The sequence below is a fragment of the Pimephales promelas genome, chromosome 6, assembly GCF_988280905.1.
Source record: "Pimephales promelas chromosome 6, fPimPro1.hap1.1, whole genome shotgun sequence".
In the NCBI taxonomy this organism is placed as follows: domain Eukaryota; kingdom Metazoa; phylum Chordata; class Actinopteri; order Cypriniformes; family Leuciscidae; genus Pimephales; species Pimephales promelas.
This window is the reverse complement of record NC_142774.1, coordinates 6,489,778-6,507,300: the sequence shown is the minus strand read 5'-3', so window position 1 is coordinate 6,507,300 and position 17,523 is coordinate 6,489,778. Positions and strand designations below refer to the sequence as shown.

The window sequence follows — 17,523 nt, the reverse complement described above, 5'->3', positions numbered from 1 at the left end:
TGGTATAGGAGAATAAAGTCAGCATTCGTGAGTGGTAAACAAATAGAGAAAGATGAATCACATTTTGGCAATTGTGGTTTTTATGTTCGCTGAAAATTAAACGTAAATAAAAGGAAAATATAGACTAGGTAAAAGAGGCTAACTTGGCATGCCAATTTTGTAAATTGAGCTCGAGTTAAGTAGTTTTTATTTTTAGTGCTATGTCGCATTGATCAATATGCCGTTTCATGTCGCATTTTAATTGGCTAGTCAGTAGACGTAGGTTGTACCAGCAAACGCACTGTGAGATTCTGTCAGAAAATTATTACAGGTTATCTTTGGTTGCAAGACCGTGAAAATGGCCATCTTTGAACCTCTCACTGTATGACAGAGGACCAGAGAAATCGCCAATGTGTACCAGGGATAAGAACCACAAACCTTGTGTTTTCATGACTTGTATGATGTGTTTCTAGTCGGCACTATTTTTTTTTTATATATATATCCTTTTGGATATTAAGGGATTTGTCATATTTGATGTTTGTGAAAACTAGTAAAACTACAAAAATGGAAACCGGGAAACCGTGAGATGGGCAAAGTGCAGTGTCGCTTGTCATGGCTAGGACAGAAGCGCGGATTAATGTGGAAGAGCGCTTTGGTCATGTCGCGTCTGGTTTGTCGTGTCAGACTTCTGAGTATGTGAGAAGAACTCCTCAATGTTTGCTAATACTGTCTGCTGAGTTGCAACATAAATGTCATTAGGCTTTTATGAGATCTGTTAAATCTGTTGTGCTAATATTTCTCTTTTTTGTGTGTATGTGAAAATTGACAGCAGAAATAGCAGCCATCTGAACTAGAAAAGATTTGTTTAGATACGATCCTCTGTTTTGTCCCGCAAGGACTGATTGTAGGGTATTATTTAGGCCCTTTTTTCAGTTTTATTTATAGGCACAGTTGAGAGATGACAGGAAAGGATTGGGGGAAGAGGGGGGAATAAAATCGGAAAATGTCATGATGAGCCGGATTAGTACTTGTACTTGCCCGGAATGAACACTTTAGTCAAATGTGTCAAAACACCTGCACTAACTGCTATGCCTAACAAAATGTAGTTTTTGAGTGATAGTTAGTCAGGATAGGTTTCCTTTATAGGACAACAATGAATAGAATAAATGAATTTCTTGTCAGTTATTTGATTTCGCATAGTCATGAAATATCACAAAAATGTTCATGAGCTGAGAATGTTTCCATGTGACTAAGAGGTTATAGTAAAAAAGCATGAAATATGAATATGCTTAATTGTGTGGCATCATTTGCTCAGTTGTTTACATTTATTTATGGCAGTGTTTTGACCTTTTACCTTGTTATAAACCTGCTCTTGTGCAATAGCAAAGCTACTGCCAAAAGATTTTTGTGCTGTATTGGGATATACGCTACCAAGTTGATTGATTGAAAATTGTGGACTTTAGTAAAAATGTATAGGCAAATTGTTGTCACTTGGTTTGTTTTTAAAATGCAGAGCAGATTCAGTTTTTTCTGCGCTCCCTCTTGTGTTGACACACAGTGGTGCATGTAAGACACCCCTCTTCTGTTGCAATGGTACGATCCACATCGCAGTAATTTTCCACCCTGTTTTCTCTGTGCCTGCAGCAGTGGGGGAGGGGTCTGTTTTTTTTTTTTGCTTTACAGCATATGGCAGTTTTTCTTTCTTGCTGCTGATGTTTTTTTTCCTTTGTTCTTCATTTTCCTATCTTTTCTAAAGGTTTTTGTATGAATGTCTTCTTTTTGAACACCTTTAATTGCAGGTTTTTATAATACTGCTAGTCTGTCAGTGATATTTTATTATGAGATGAATCATCTCAGGCTGATCATGAGGCAAAATGTGACCTTTTGTTTCATACAACACTGGCCTGTTGGTTGTAACGCTACAATTGTGTGTAGCTACACTGTTTTTCTATTCTAGTTACAGCCAACACCTTACAAAGAATGTGCTCCGCCTCTCCACATGAGATCCCTTCCCCCTCCCGTTCTCTCTGTCTCTCTCTGTTCCTCTTTTCTTGTTGTGTGCGCTTTGAGCTAGTTGGAAGCTAGGCATGCTCCCGTTTTTGCGCTCCCTACTAATCAAGGCCTACTCCTGAAGACTAAACCTCAAGGTTGTTTTTTGAGCTGTTTTGGTTATTGGGGACTTCAGTTTTTCGCTTTCAAATTTAGTGTTGTGAACTTGTAAGATTAATGGACATTGTGGTGGATTTTTGTTTTATTTGTTTTAAGAAAAATTCTAGATGGATTTTCATGTCTTCGTATTATCATCGCAGAAACAACCCTTTTTACGATTTTTTTTGGGTCTCGTTTGTTTTGGCTGTTAGTGAGAATTGTGCAGTTCTAACATGATTGAGATCATCTATTTTACATTTGACTGGGATATTTTCAAGTCATACTTTGGTCTTTGGCATCAGGAAGTGTTGATTGCGTGCAAACCGTAAACGAACGCAATTCCTAGCGATTTTTTTGTTGTTGACATTTAACACCTTCTAATGGAATATTAGTGATTTTACTTATTTTAGAAAGAGCAAACTATTTTTTTTTTGTCAGCTTTACCATAGAAATTATTGCAGGTATTTTACCTTGAAACGGTTTTCAATACGGGATACAATGTTCGGCTATTTTGCGAATAGTTTTTTTTCACAAGAGGTTATATCGCTGAAATCAACTTGCACATTGAATGGGACTTGGATATTCAGGCCTGAGCCTCAGGTGGAGGAATAGGCCTACTGTAAAACTGAGCCTGGCTTTACACCGCAGCTCTGGCGACCATTTTGCAATGAGCGGGAACCTCAGTGTCTATGTTTACAGTTAGGGTGGGGGAGGGCCACAGTGAGGCTGTGCGCGGTGATCAACATTAGAACAACAAGCTTCCCAGAAGCTAGCAGCCATTTCTATAAAATGAATGTATTTTCTGTGGACATAAAACCGAGGACATGGAGGAATACAGAGATGCACTTTATTACTATTTAGTTTGTCACACATTAGTGTTTTTTGGGGGGTGTGGGGGAGATTTATGACATCAAATGTCAATTTTTTTTAGTGTTCGCTTTGGGCTACTAAATAGCTGTCTAGTCAGCTTGCTTGACACCTTCATTTGTGAGTTGTACAACCTTGTTACCTGTCTTGCACCTGACTCAGCTGTTTGTGGTGACACTTCAGTGTTTAGAATGGAAAATTAGTCAAAGCTTATAGAACTTACAATTGAATTAAGTTTGTGGTTGTCATGGATACCAGAACGTTGGGGAATGGCTGTTGACAGGAGGTTTTTGCTAATGGTGTATATGTAAGCCGCGTCATTCACACCTGCCAGGATGACGATTGCTCAATTTTGTTGCACAGCAGCAATGTGGTGTCCTGTGGATTTATGCTTGCAGATCTTGGCAATATATTTTTATGGGATAGTGTAGTAAATGAAGAAAAGATGAGAATAACTGGAGTAGATAATCAGTACTGAGAATAAGTTGATGTTAAGCATTAGAATGAAGTTTAACTTTTTGGATCCAGTAAGGTGCTTTGATACTAATAGCAAGTTCAATGCTAGCAATTTGCTCATCTCTTATCATTGGGAGAATTGTAAAATAAAGGAAATTGTTGAATATTTTGAGGTTTATGGTATTTTAATCTTTTTTTATAAATGGTGTTGGCTGAGAGGAGTTCAGTATTGAACATTTCTATGGCTGCTTAAGTAACACTAATTTCAAACTTGACCATATTATTTCTGGTTTCAGATCACAAGTTTTTAATTTTTTTAAATGCCAGGAGGCTGTTCGTTTTGTATTAATTTAGAAACTTATAGTCTCTTAAGCGTTGAAAGACAACACCAGCATTGTAATTTTATTTTTTAAAACATGTCCTCCAGTAAAATTCAGTCTTTGTAATTGGCAAATCGGTTTTAATATTACCTCGTCTTCTCAGGATAACAATTTGCAGTGTACTACTTTAACGCGCGTTGTGTGATGTATTAATTTCTGAATTTAATTAGTTGTGTAGTATTTGAGAAGCATCCACTTTAATTGCAGGATGTCTCCAGCTTTGTTTCTTTAGCTGTTTGCTCAAGTTCTTTTGTTTTTCTCTGTAGATGTTGTTATTTTTGCACAGCTTGCAATGAGTTCACTGTATGTGGCCTTTGTCATAACATTTGGCTAGAGATTCAGCATGGATTGTAATCATATACATAGAACTAAGGAAAAAATGTTGACTAGATTGCTAGATAATCAATTAGAGAGCATGCCAGCAGCAGCGCTCATCGGTTATGCTAAACTACTGGGTTATGATTACGTAACATTTTGAGAGCAATTTATTAATTAAAACATGAGGTAGGGAGCTGAAGGATCTTGTTATGAGCTGAAGAACTAACTTAAGCATGAAATGAGTTAGAATGTGTGCGAAACTATTTTTAACATATCTAATATTTCAATTCTTTCCTTTTTTTAGGATCCTCAAGCGACTGGCTGCCTAATCCATGAACAGGATAGTACGAGACATTATAGAAGCCTGGTAAGACAAACTAATGTGTTTCTGTGATTAACACGAGCCAGAAGTACGAGTCTAGTTCGATTGTAACTTTGAAAATCTGCATTATATAATGAACTCCTCTTGTCGCTAGCAGATTCTGTGGTGTGCTGCTCTTATTGGCTAAGAATTGCACCAATCACGTTGAGGGGGAGGACACAAAGTCTGCTCTCCCTCTTATTATTCTGATAGCAGATGCACTGCTGGCTGTTACGGCCCTACCAACTCGCTAGTTATGTCAATAGAACTGAGGAAGGTTATTGGTTTTCGTTAGGTAACTCTTTTCAGAACAGATTTCTAGTGGTTTGTGGGCTTGTTTATTAGAGAGATGCTTCAGCTCAGACTGATAGTGTGGATAAACAGATCTAAACAGTTTAATATACTTTTACTTTGGATCAATTACCATCTAAAAAAATTAAAAAAAAAAACTTGCCAAAGCCTTAGTCCAAGGTTGCTGTGACGGTTTTGTTACAGTTAAAAGAGAAGGTATTGTGTTTTGAGGTCAAGAGAAAATTAGAACAGCAGGAAATGGCTTTTAGATGAATGACAGTGCCACCTTGTGGTCACTCTTCAGTAAAGGCACTTGTACTTGGTTAGATTAATCAGATGTGTTGAGTACTGCATGGAGTTTTGCTAACTAGCCTGTTTAGGATGTAAAACATTTGTTTGACCATATCCTCCTCTTGTTCCGCAGGTGAAAATGGAAGTAGCTGTACCTGAGGAACCTCAGAAGAAAATCTTCCGTGCACGGAAAACTATGAAGATGAGCGATCGGCAACAACTTGAAGTTCTGCACAACACCCTGACAACCACCAATTCCAGCTCCGCCTCTTCCTCATCACAACCTCAGACACCGCTGGTGAATGGCACCCACACCGAGGAGAAGGAGAAAGACTTGAATCATAAAGAGGCTGACTTGATGTCACCTGCTCCGCATTCAGCTCGCTGTTCTCCTTCTCCGTCTGTCTCTCGATCCCCATCCCCTCCCAACGCACAGGCTACCTCACCTTCTATGGATATGGACGACCCCCTTGTGGCCACAGAAGAGAAAAAGGAGACAAGCAATAAAAGTTCCTCCTCTTCTCTCTCTGCTTCTCCATCTGGGTTAAACTGCGATCCAGAGGTTAAAGAAGGATTTCTGTGCTTGAGCGAAGAGGATGAAATCCAAGCAGAGAAAGATGAAAAGAAAGAAAGTAGCGAGGAGAAGATGAATGTAGATGACGAGACGGAGGACAAAAAAGATGAAAAAGGCACTTCTGAAAACGCAGGAGGTGAGAATGTCTAGAAACCCAACCCGCCTGCAAACTACTGGTCAATCTCTAATTTCGGGGTGGTGAGATCTTTGTCATTCTTGCATTCCCATACAATTTATTTTTGGAGACTGTAAAAAAAGGCGCTCCTTTGAATACTTTAGAGGAAAATATGTGCTTCCCTTTTTTTGTTCCTCAAATCCTGATCATAATGAATTACTTTGTAATCTGATTAATTAAAGGGATAGCTTATCAAAAAAAATTAAATTTTCTCTATAAACTCAATCCACTTCTGTGGAACACAAATTTTAAGTTCCCGTTTTTTTGCCATTCAATGAAAGTAAAAAAACAACATTCGACCCCGTTGTATGGACAAAAAAAGCTGCAACATTTTTCAATATATCTTGTGTTTTACAGTAGAATTTATTTTGAGTTTCCTACGTAAGTGTCGACATGAAGTTTAGCGTTTGAGCTAACGTTCGTTACGCTAATATCCCTGTTTTAATGGTTGCAGGCACTGCCTTTAAACCTAAACCTTTCCTCTGCTTCTACTTAGCAGCAGACAACAGCTCCCCTGCTGGTACAAAGAGAGCATTGTCTGAGGAGCAAGATGAAGATGACAAAGAAATCCAGGAGAGAGATGGAAAACGAGCAAGGCTTGAGGGTGAGGAGCTGGAGGCTCAGCTGGAGCTGAAAATCACAGGCAATGCGGGGAACCGCCATAAACTAGAGAAGGTTTGTAATCCTAATTTCTATGTACAGCATCTGTAGCATGCAGTCACTGACCATGCACAACAGCATGCTTTAGGAGGTGAATGTGTAAAAAAAGGTGGTGATACACGGGGCAACTTTTTGAGCAATGTTGCTTGGGTACTTTCCCATTGACAATGGGCAACAAATTTCTATCTGGCTAGTGGCTACTTTAGACCCTGGTTGTGCACATTGACGGCAAAATTCCTCAAAGTTGCCTTGTGTATCGTTTACATTTATTCATTTAGCTGACGCTTTTATCTAAAGCGACTTACAATTGCTATATATGTCAGAGGTCGCACGCCTCTGGAGCAACTAGGGGTTTAAGCTGAATCCCAATTCTCTGTCTTACCCCTTCCCCTTAGTTTTGCACGTTCACGTGAGAGGAAGGGCTATCCCAATTCTCATTTTGATCAAGGGGTAGGTAGGGGTAAGGTGAAGGGGTGTATACCCCTTAAGACCAAGAATTTTCGCAAGCTTACTTGAAATTAAGGGGTAAGAAATGCACAAGTTTTTTTGCTTAAATGATTGATAAAAAAATATGACCGCCTTGTTTTGTGCTCTACACAATTATGTACAAATATATTTGCAACTATGTTGTTTATTGAAACGTTTTTAAAAATCGCTACTTTGCTACGCTAGGCTATGCTAACGTTACATTGCTGATTTGCACAATCAGTCCCACATTTCAAGATCACCCAAAATGTCCAGGATTCAGCTTTTGATTTCGACAGTCGCCATTCATTATGTGTACATTATTTGACACTGACACGCACGTGATCAGCTTCTCAGATGATGCATTCAGCTTCAAACGGATCCCGACTGAGACGAAAACACGGGAATATTAGATCAACAATACATTCAGATTCACCGATTTAAATGAATGAATTCAGTCCGATTGAAACAACACCTTGTGCATGTAAACATAATGAATAGTGAAGACGGAAAGCAAAAGCCCAATCGCGGACATTTTGACGGCATCTTGAAAGTTTCGAGAATTTTGTGATCAACACTTGTTGCCCCGGGTGACACATTCGCCAGTTAAAGACGAAGCAAGATGACGTAACCGAGTGGTGTCTCATTTCATAGGGGTATGTTTGCAGTAGCGCTTACCACTCGGTTTTTTGAGGGACAAGGGCTAGGGGTAAGACGAAGGGGAAGGGGTAAGACAGAGAATTGGGATTCAGCCTAAGTGTCTTGCTCAGGGACACATTGGTGTCTCACAGTGGATTTCGAACCCGGGTCTCTCACACCAAAGGCATGTGTCTTATCCACTGCGCCATCACCACCAATACTTTACAGGGATACTTCATCAAAACAAATGAACATTGTCATAATTTCACATTCCACCCCTGTATGGCTTGAAGATATTTGAGTGTTTTTCATTCAGCTTTGGAAGCACAAATTAAGATTTAATAACCTCTCATTTCTTATTTAATATTGTAAGTTCACTCAACCAAAATGTTCAAGCTTATAGAGTTAATAAAAAGTAGACGGAAGTCCAATCCAAGTCTTCTGATAAGGACCTATTAATTTTGCTTTTGGGTTCTGCTAATATAGATTTTCATTGGGGGATTTTCCCAATTATCTGTAGAAAGGAATACTCCTATATAATATTCATGAGAAACATAGTCTCTAAAGTCTAATTCTCTTCTCTTTTGGAAGACCTTATATTTCTTGTCTTTCTTCCTATTAGATGGTACAGCAGTTAGTTGAGGAACGGTTACGGGTGCTGCAGTTGACTGTATTTGACCGGAGCATTAAAGAGCTGAAAGAGAGAGTGGAGAAGATCGACAATGCAACCAAACAGCAGAATGCTTTGCAGCATATTAACACACTACAGGTGAGTTTAAGTCTTCACTAGAATCGATGTTTGCCGGAATAATACAAGAAATATTGCTATTGTGCATCAAATAGAAACAAGTTTGTCTTTATTGGAATGCTTGAATAGCATTAAACCACATATGAATGTTTTGCTCAATCTCAGTATGTAATTTTAAAAATAGTATCATGCTGGACACATAACATTAATACAATTGTGATTTAACTTTAGGCTAAGATTTCACGGCTAGCCAAAAAGTTTGGTGCTGCTAATCAGGCCTCCGAGAACTCAAAGAGAAATCAAGAGGTAAGAGTGTGAATTTTCTGTCAAGTTATTGTGGAATAAAGATATGGTCCTTATTTAGAAATATAATACACTTCTTAGTGTTTGATTGCAGGCGAAATGTGCTTTTGAATGTAAGGTTTAGTTCACTTCTAAGGTAAAATGCACTTTGCTTCCCATTAATCAGGTTCATGCTGCCTCTGCTGCTCAGGCCAACAATGCAACCAACATGACCACACCACAACGGTAAACATATCTGACACATCCTCTATTAATCTTCACAAGATCATGCTACTTTTTCTTTAGTACAAGTTGTTGCAATTGATTTGCTTCTAACCTACACTTCTGTAAACGTCTTCAACCCCTTTTACTCATTCTAAAGGGCCATTCAAACAGAATGTGTTTTGTGTTGAAAAAACAATAAAATAGTGGTCAGTGGAATAGGTAAAAAGGCAATGCTTTTAAGTTGAATTTCTTTAACATGAGTGCTGTGTTATGCGCGAAAACCATGTGAGCGCAATGGTCAAAGACGTCCCTTTGGAGCAACTTAAGTGCAAAAAAATGCATTCTGTGTCAATGGCCCCTAAAGCTGTAGGGCTCCAGCTTGCCAAGATCTAGAAATTTCACCATCACTTTTTCATGTTGGTTGAACAAACTCTCGGTACACTCTTAAAGGGTAACTAAACCCCTGGTCAGAGCCTGACTCCACCCACTGGCAATATTTGAAAATGCTGAAAAAGTTCGCTGACCCCAGCGGAGATGGAGGGGACGAAATAGATGCTAAAACACTCTATCCTGATCGTTTTCAATACTCACAACACTCCCTACAGTGGTTTTGACGAGTGGGCGTAGCTCGCGTGGTGAGCTGAAACCTGCGTACGTCACGAAGTGCGGAACATCTAATAGGAAAATTCAACTGCAGTAGCCACCGTTCAACCTGAAGAGGGCAGCACTAAGACGTTTTTACACCATATATTGTAGAAATAGAACACTTTATAAACAAATGTCAAAAAAGTTACTCGAATCAATGACTGGTATTAATAAAGACCCATTCTTACAGATCATTAACTAAAAAAAGTTGGTTTAGTGTTTAGTTGCTCTTTAAATTGTTCCAAAAGCAACGCCATACAATTATATTTTTTGGTTCCCCTAAGAACCTTTCAGTGAACAATTATTTTTTTGTCAGTATGATGAACTTTTAAAAAATCGATTAAGGTTCTTTATGGAAGCATAGATGCCAGTAAATAACCTTTATTTTTAAAGGGGTGGTTGGTTATGACCTCACTTGTTTTTAACTTTAGTTAGTGTGTAATGTTGCTGTTTGAGCATAAACCGTATCTGCAAAGTTACAACGCTCAAAGTTCAAAGCAAAGTGAGATATTTGCTTTTTAAGAAAGAGTTTAAGGACAACAAACTGCTGGTAGGGACTACACAAGCTTCCTCCCTGGTTAGTGACATCATTAACACTCAAATTTACACAAACCCCGCCCCGGGAACATGTAGTCCATGTTGAGAAGAGGTAGAGTTGTTGTAGTAGAGTTGTTGCTCAAACCGTCGCATCCGTCTTTTCACGTGCAATACAGTACGCAACACGAATGCAATAGCATGTCGCTCTGTATGCATATTACAACAGTTCCCACACAAGCTATTTTATAGATTATCGTGACATAATATGGTTAACTCCACATCAGCAACATAAATTCATCAACTAACTATTCGGAAACGTTCTACGTTGTGACTTGAGTCTCTCCATCATTGTCCGACTCCAGTTTGAACATAAAAGGTAGAGCAGTTTCTGTTATTTTAGTATTTGTCTGCGTGAGGTAATCGGAGCTACTAACACGCACACAAACACACAAGCTGTTGAAGCTCCGCCCTCTGTGCCGTGAGCAGCAACTCATTTGCATTTAAAGGGACAGACAAAATGTGTTTTTGGTCGCCCTCAGAAAGGGATAATTTTAGCATGCTATAAAAAATATCTGTAAGGGTATTTTGAGCTAAAACTTCACATACACACTGGGGACATCAGATTTATATCACATCTTATAAAAAAGGGCATTATACCACCCCCATTTAAGAGTGTTTCTGTCAGAAGAGCTAATTCTCCAGACACAAATATTAGCTCTGCTAATTCTAATTCAAAATGCTACAGTAAACAATATGTGAAATGCTTGCCCACCACTTATTTTTATTTTGCCGTTTTTAATGCGACCCTACAATTTCTGTTCTTTTACAGTACTGTTAAAACCACAATGGAAACCAAACTGTCCAGTCCACCCACTGGTTCCAATTCAACTGGTGAGCTTTTGTTCTAGTTTTTGCAATATGCTTAGTAACTATTCCATGAAATAACTCTTGTTTTTCTTCTCAGCAATCCCAGCGCAGCCCAAACCTCTGTCTACACCGACTGCGCCAGCCTCCTCCGCTCTGGCCGCCTCCACACCAATTCTTCAGATCATCTCCACAACCACAAGCTCTACTCCCTCGTCCACATCTTTGCCTGGCCAGACTCAGACAGGCACCCTACTATTAAAGACTGGGCCCGGTACAGGGGTCATGACTAACACCCCGGTGACATCAGGGGGTCAGTCAGTGTCTATTCAGCCTCTTTTAATTCAGCTGCCTTTAGCGATGGCGAATGGGCAAGGCGGGGCATTGGTTAATGCTGCCGGTGGTGTTGGTTTGATACCAGTGTCGTCACTATCTACGGTCAGTAGCATCAATAAGGCAAAGACGACTACAGCTGCTACCACCTTCATCCTTCAAAAGCCAGCAGGCAGTGTTGTTTCGTCTTCCTCCACATCGTCAGCTCCGGCGGTGTCTTTGGCCAGAGCCGTGTATCCGGGTGGCACAGGGACTGTTAGTTCACCCAGCACAGGGATATCCGTGACGACGGCCCGAACACCCATTCAGTGTGCTGCTGTTGTGGGGGTGTCTACAGCCGCCTCTTCTCCAGGAACCACGGGACCAGCAGCGACAGGATCAGCGGCAGCCGCTCCGCCATCAGCTTCCGCATTGGCCTCAAAGACCGGTACGAGACGACGTCTTTATTCTGTTTAGTAATTTTGCTGTTTTTCCAATGGGCTACATGCACGCATAAGTTCCGCTTTTGACGCAAAGATGCTCGTTAGTTTCCGGTTGGGGAGATTAAACTGGAGGAAAACCGAAGAAAACGGGATTATGGCAGTCTTCAAAATTTACTGTCCTCCCGTCTTTGAAACGAAACGTCATACATTTAGGTGTAATTTTATATATAGTTATGTTTATTTAATATAATTTTAAAAAGACGCATAAACACAACGAGGGGTGTCTGTTTTATCTGTTTTAACGTTTCTTTAGTATAACCGTGGAGTATAAAACTCAATATAAATTCTCAGTATTGCATTGGACTCTACGATCGGTGGAAGTTATCGAGCATCCTTAATCCTTCACCGGAAATACCGCCGTGCATAGAGCCCATTGGGGGTTATAAGGGACATACTGCATTAGATTTAGTTACACCATGCTATTTAAAGCAATGAAGAATAGCATTTTAAATAAAACGCATTGGAAAATTGTAATTCCTGAAAATTCAAAGCATGTACCAGATATTATAAAGGCCTGTTCACACCGGGACGAATTTCACGCGTGATATTCGCCGACGTTTAATGCCTCGTGACTAAACAAAGGGCGCCAATGTGAGTGTGCACACCGACGCGGAAAACACCACGTGTAAAAACGTAATTTTTTTAAACAACAAAAAAAATAATTAAAAAAAAATAAATTTTTTTTTAGTTTGCCGCGCCGTGTCAAAAACTATCCGACCGATGAGATTGGCGCTTTTGCTTACGTGTCTGGTGCTTCTGAATTTACTGTAAAACACAACTTGGGGGCGCTCAAACACAAAACGGTCTTACCGAGCACACATGCGTAATGGAGAAGATCTACGCCAAGTAGCGTCGCCGTCTACACTGCCAGGAAGAAATGAGACAAGGAAGATGCAAGATGAATGTAGAGCTGCTGGTCTCGTTGATGACTGTGACTACAAACATCTTGATAAAAGAGAACTGATATGGAGTGGTGTTGCAGAGCAAATGGGCGCCATCTAATGTCAGGGAATGAATTTGCATGTTCACTCGGCTCATCGGCAGCGAAAATCGCTTGGGTGTGTGAACACAAAAAACGCTAGCAAATAACGTGCGCAGATATTCGTCCCGGTGTTTACGGCCCTTAAGGAGCAAATATTTTGTAGCGTATTTTATTATTCTCACGTTGGGTCTCATTCATGAAACACGAGCAGAACGAATTTGTGTGTAAATCGTGTATTGGTTCTGGCGTAAATTTTCGGATTCATTAAAATGTTCGTATTTTCCAAATGTTAGTTTATGCGCAAGAAATCTACACCTGCTCCCAGCCACGCGTAAATTTTGCGCTTCTTAACATCCGAACGTTTTGCTCATTAATAAATAAGGCTGCATTTTAATTCACCTTAATCGGGTACATATTTAAACAGAATTTTGAAAAAATATTTTTTATAGTAATTACATACGTTTTTTCTTTTTACTTTTATTATGAGAGCCAGTAATAGCAGATCTGGGCATCGGTGGCGGTCCTTCTCCAGTTTGATTTTTCCGAAGTGAATTAATTCGTTTTTTGCTGTCAAGCTTAATGTCGAACCATTTTCTTCTCACTTCTGGGACTGTTCGATTAACAGATGAAACTCCATTAACTGCATCTGTAATATGCTGACAAGCTTACTTTTTTTTAGGACCTGATACGCCACTATGTAGGTTACGCTTGAAAATAAAATGTGGCATTTTGATAATAAAACTTCAATTTCTGCATCCAAGAAATCTTTCTTTTTCATTCGCATTCATGTTATTATATGCCTATATATAGATGTCGGTTTGATATAAAGGGTGGGATTTATGGTAATTGAGAATGAACGTGCACGCGCATCCCATTTACGACTGGTTGGAATTCATTAACACACGCACACATTTCACTATCACATCTGACGTTTACAAAGTATTTGTGAATCAGGAGAAGAGTTTTCGGGAAGGTCTCTTTACGCGCAAATCACTCGTATATTTACGAATGTTTCATGAATGAGACCCATTGCCTTTATTTATAACTATGTAATGCATATTTAAGCTATGACTTTATCAATTTCATAATGCAATCATTTTACTTTCTCATTTTAACAGATAATCAGGCCTCAACACCAAAAACACCCACTCAGGTAAGCAAGGTTTAAAATATGTCTTTGCAAATACCACTTTTGTGTAGTAAAAGTGTGGTATACTTAATTTTACTCCCTCTTTCGACAGCCTGGGCGTCCCAAAGGTTCTGTGATTGATCTAACTGAAGACGATGACGATGTTCAAGGTAACATACAGTTGCTCTTTATTCCTCAATCTTAAGGTGCAGCCATATTAGCAAATTTTTGTGTGCAAAAAGGTCAGTTCTGTATAAAGCACAGCTCTCACTGAAGTCAGTTTGAAACCAAGAGGCTTCCTTGTTCAGCGAGTCAAATTTGCATGACCAATTTGAATATAATAGAAATCTAAGTAGGGAACTTTTCCGCTTTCACACGATTGTGTGGATGAAATGCAAATGTGACCGAACATTTGCTAACTGTCTCTCACTGCTAAATATTCTTTTTTTTTTATCTCTCAAGCTACCGTTTTCTAATACTTTTCTCTTTTTGTGGGTGTTCTGCAGTGACAGGAGTCCAGAAAGCCACTGTTTCCCCTATCACTACCCAGCGTACATCTGGGCCGCCTCCTTTAGTCAGCTCTACCCCTAATGCAGGTGAGTGATCATATTTTTATCTTGCTGTTGCTGTGTAAAATATTAAATAGCGTTCTACATCACTTTGTACGAATAAATTCAGTATACTATACTGATGGTTTACTTCCCCCCCCCTTGCCTCCCCATGTTCAGGAGTTCGATCTGCACAGCGTTCCTCTGTGGTGAGTGTATATTTAAAGATGATAGATACAAAGGCCATAATTTCACTTCTTTCTCTCTTTTATGCTTTAACATTTTATTTTTATTTTGTTAGGATTCTCCATCTCTTTCCCGCCCAAGCTCTTCTTCCTCCACGTCTCTTCCTCCTCTACCGCTGGCACCATCACCACCGGCACGTCTCCCACCCGAGGCGGCCCACACTTCACCGCCGCAGCAGCCCCAGCTCAAACTGGCCCGCGTCCAGAGCCAAAACGGGATCGTCCTCTCCTGGTGTGTTGCGGAAACGGACCGCAACTGCGCCGCTGTAGATACCTATCACCTGTACGCCTATCACCAGGACAACCAGGGGACAGTAGCGGGCACTGGGGCTTCGGCTCAGTCGCTGTGGAAGAAGATCGGGGAGGTGAAGGCACTGCCGCTGCCCATGGCGTGCACCTTGACCCAGTTTGTGTCGGGGTCGACATATTATTTCGCCGTGAGGGCGAAAGATGTGTACGGCCGCTTCGGTCCTTTCTGTGAACCGCAGTGCACTGACGTCATTAATCCAACATCCGCTGCATCATCCTAAATTATTTCCAAACGGATGGTACAAAAGGATGTGGCCTGGGCCGGAGGAATTTTGACGGGAGATTTGTAATTGTTACAAAATTGTTAACTATGCGCAGACCACTGGTTTAGTCTTGCCCTTCGTGTTAGGAATTGTAGGGAGTTCAAATAGGTTGTCTAATGCAAACGGAAAAACAAATACTCATCATTGCATACAGACACATATACACTATTTGTTTCAACTTTATTTTACAATGAGGAAGGAACTATCAAACATGCATTCTGCTTGAATTTGTATTTTCCTTGTGCAAAATGTTCAGAGTTAAGTATTGTTTTCGGGAATTCTTTTGCTCTCTCTCTCTCTTTTTTTTTTAAGGTGACTTTTTTTAAATAAAACAATATTCAATACATTGCACAGATTATTGTTCCAATATAGGTCCCGGTTATTAGCTACAGGACAGGAAAGCAGAGGTGTTAAAGGTTTTCTAATGTTTTTTGTCTGGTACCCAGACACTCCAAAATGACACTCAATAAAAGTATTGATATATTTAAAGGTCTCTCATTTATTAATTGTCAAAACTACAGTGTATTATTTAATGACATACAAGTCCTGTTACAAATATTTCAAATGTAGCATTCCCGTTCAGCTCAGTGGCAGTTCCTTGGTTCCCTGGAAGTATTGACCTTTATTTTCACAGATTGATGACATGCTTTAACATTTTGTTAACATTGTAAATCTAGCAAAGTTTTTAATAGATATTTTGTGTAGGCTACGTAACACTATATTTGTGTTGTATTACCTTGCCATTAAATTACAGGAAACTAGTTACTTGCTACTGGAGCAAATGAGAACGCAAAAATGATATTTGTTGTAGTTTCCGTCATCCACTATATAAGGTTACATGATGACGACTTGGGCTACATTTACACGACAACAACGGAAACGTTTTCCTTTTGTTTTTAGCATACAAATGACAATCTGAAAAAACAACTATGAATGCCAGGCCAGTAGTTGGCGATGTCACTTTATAAAGAAACACTGCACTGCACGTAATACGCATTCTCATGATGTCATGTTTTCAAAAATTAGCATTTTTGTAGTTTACCAAAGACCATATCATATTCAAAAACGTGCACTCAGAAAACTGTTTTCAGGCCCCCAAAATGCTGTTGTTTGAAAGGGACAATGTGTAGGAATTTCTCCCATCTTGCGGTGAAATTGTATTTTGCATTCAAACTAAATGTGCTCTTCAGCACCTAGCTTTTTCAAATGCGTGTTGTATCTACAGTAGCTGTTATGTACCAAAAAGCTATGACAGGATTTCTTCTAAAAGCACTTCGTCGAGTGTTCCTTCAAGGTGAACAGGTTTGTTATTTCACATGGACGAAAACAGCGCGCTTTTCGGCGCCTCCCGCTGTTTCACTTCAGTTTGGGTGACTTTTGTCTTGTGTTTTTCTCTTCTCCGCAAATAAATCTTGTAGCAGAGCTACAGAAAGCGTTTTTCGGTGGTGAAAATCTATTAGCTACTGAAGCTTCTTTGTTGTTGCGGAGAGCGCAGTTCAAGGTTGCTTAGCAACGACAGACGCCACGGGAAAATCGGACTGAATTTTACTATTAATAATAAAAGATAAGCTAATGTGCATTAATGTAAATGTCAAGTAATTCATTTTTTCAACTCATTCTTTTTATAAAAATGATTTAAAGACTGAAATATGGGAGGTTTATCTTTTTATAACATCTTTTTTTTGTGAAAAATGATTTAAAGGCTGAAATGTGTGAGCATCGTCTTTTTATAAAACCTGAAACATATTTACTATATGTTCCTAGGGGTGGGCCAGCTGGTGGCAATGCAAGTATCTGGATATTTTCCGTGGGGCGAGGGCTTTGATTACCTCTCTTTTTTGACCATACACGTGTTTGCATCCCTGATTTCAAACAAACTGCAGCTTGACACAACGAACAAACGAATGTTACAGGATGAATTACTGACTGTGAAACTTGTCGGGGCCGTGTCAAGCGCCTCTCACTGCTCAGTTACGTCACGCTGGCTCTGAACGGAAACGCGTTGGCCAAGTACTTTTTGTCCCTCTCTGCTATTTAAGTTTTTCAAGATGGTGGAAACAACCCCTCACTTTCACACAGACACAAACTCCCTAGGAGGATTTATTTTATCAAGCAGCCAATAAGTAATGGCCTAAAATCTTCATAGCCACACCACGAGAGCCCAGGAAATATGAAAAAGGACAATTGGGTCCAATGATACATGATTAATGAGTTCCAGAAGAATTATAACAATGTCGAGGGCCCCATAACAATACCACAGTCCCAAGGCCTTTACTAGCAACTGTCCTTAGATGTGATGTGCAAGGCAATATACAGAAAAATATAAG

The 17,523-nt window shown here is 39.7% G+C and overlaps 1 protein-coding gene across 12 annotated transcripts in view; it reads left to right on the top strand.

Annotated features, from left to right (window-relative positions):
* atf7ip (activating transcription factor 7 interacting protein) overlaps window positions 1-15,685 on the top strand; it is a 43,772-nt gene extending 28,087 nt beyond the window's left edge. For 5 of the 12 annotated variants that reach the window (XM_039687347.2, XM_039687338.2, XM_089132017.1 and 2 more), the window contains exons 2-14: window positions 4,453-4,515; window positions 5,225-5,801; window positions 6,337-6,515; window positions 8,227-8,373; window positions 8,584-8,658; window positions 8,822-8,880; window positions 10,871-10,932; window positions 11,006-11,665; window positions 13,821-13,855; window positions 13,944-14,001; window positions 14,338-14,427; window positions 14,560-14,588; window positions 14,681-15,685. In XM_039687347.2, coding sequence (XP_039543281.2) covers window positions 5,231-5,801; window positions 6,337-6,515; window positions 8,227-8,373; window positions 8,584-8,658; window positions 8,822-8,880; window positions 10,871-10,932; window positions 11,006-11,665; window positions 13,821-13,855; window positions 13,944-14,001; window positions 14,338-14,427; window positions 14,560-14,588; window positions 14,681-15,154 — 2,439 coding nt within the window. In that variant the 5' untranslated portion in view covers window positions 4,453-4,515; window positions 5,225-5,230 and the 3' untranslated portion in view covers window positions 15,155-15,685. Of the gene's footprint in view, window positions 1-1,998; window positions 2,127-3,069; window positions 3,115-4,452; window positions 4,516-4,720; window positions 5,017-5,224; window positions 5,802-6,336; window positions 6,516-8,226; window positions 8,374-8,583; window positions 8,659-8,821; window positions 8,881-10,870; window positions 10,933-11,005; window positions 11,666-13,820; window positions 13,856-13,943; window positions 14,002-14,337; window positions 14,428-14,559; window positions 14,589-14,680 lie in introns of those variants that run through there. The other 7 variants (XM_039687385.2, XM_039687328.2, XM_039687358.2 and 4 more) reach the window with 6 other exon arrangements.
* The last annotated feature ends 1,838 nt before the right edge of the window (window positions 15,686-17,523 follow it).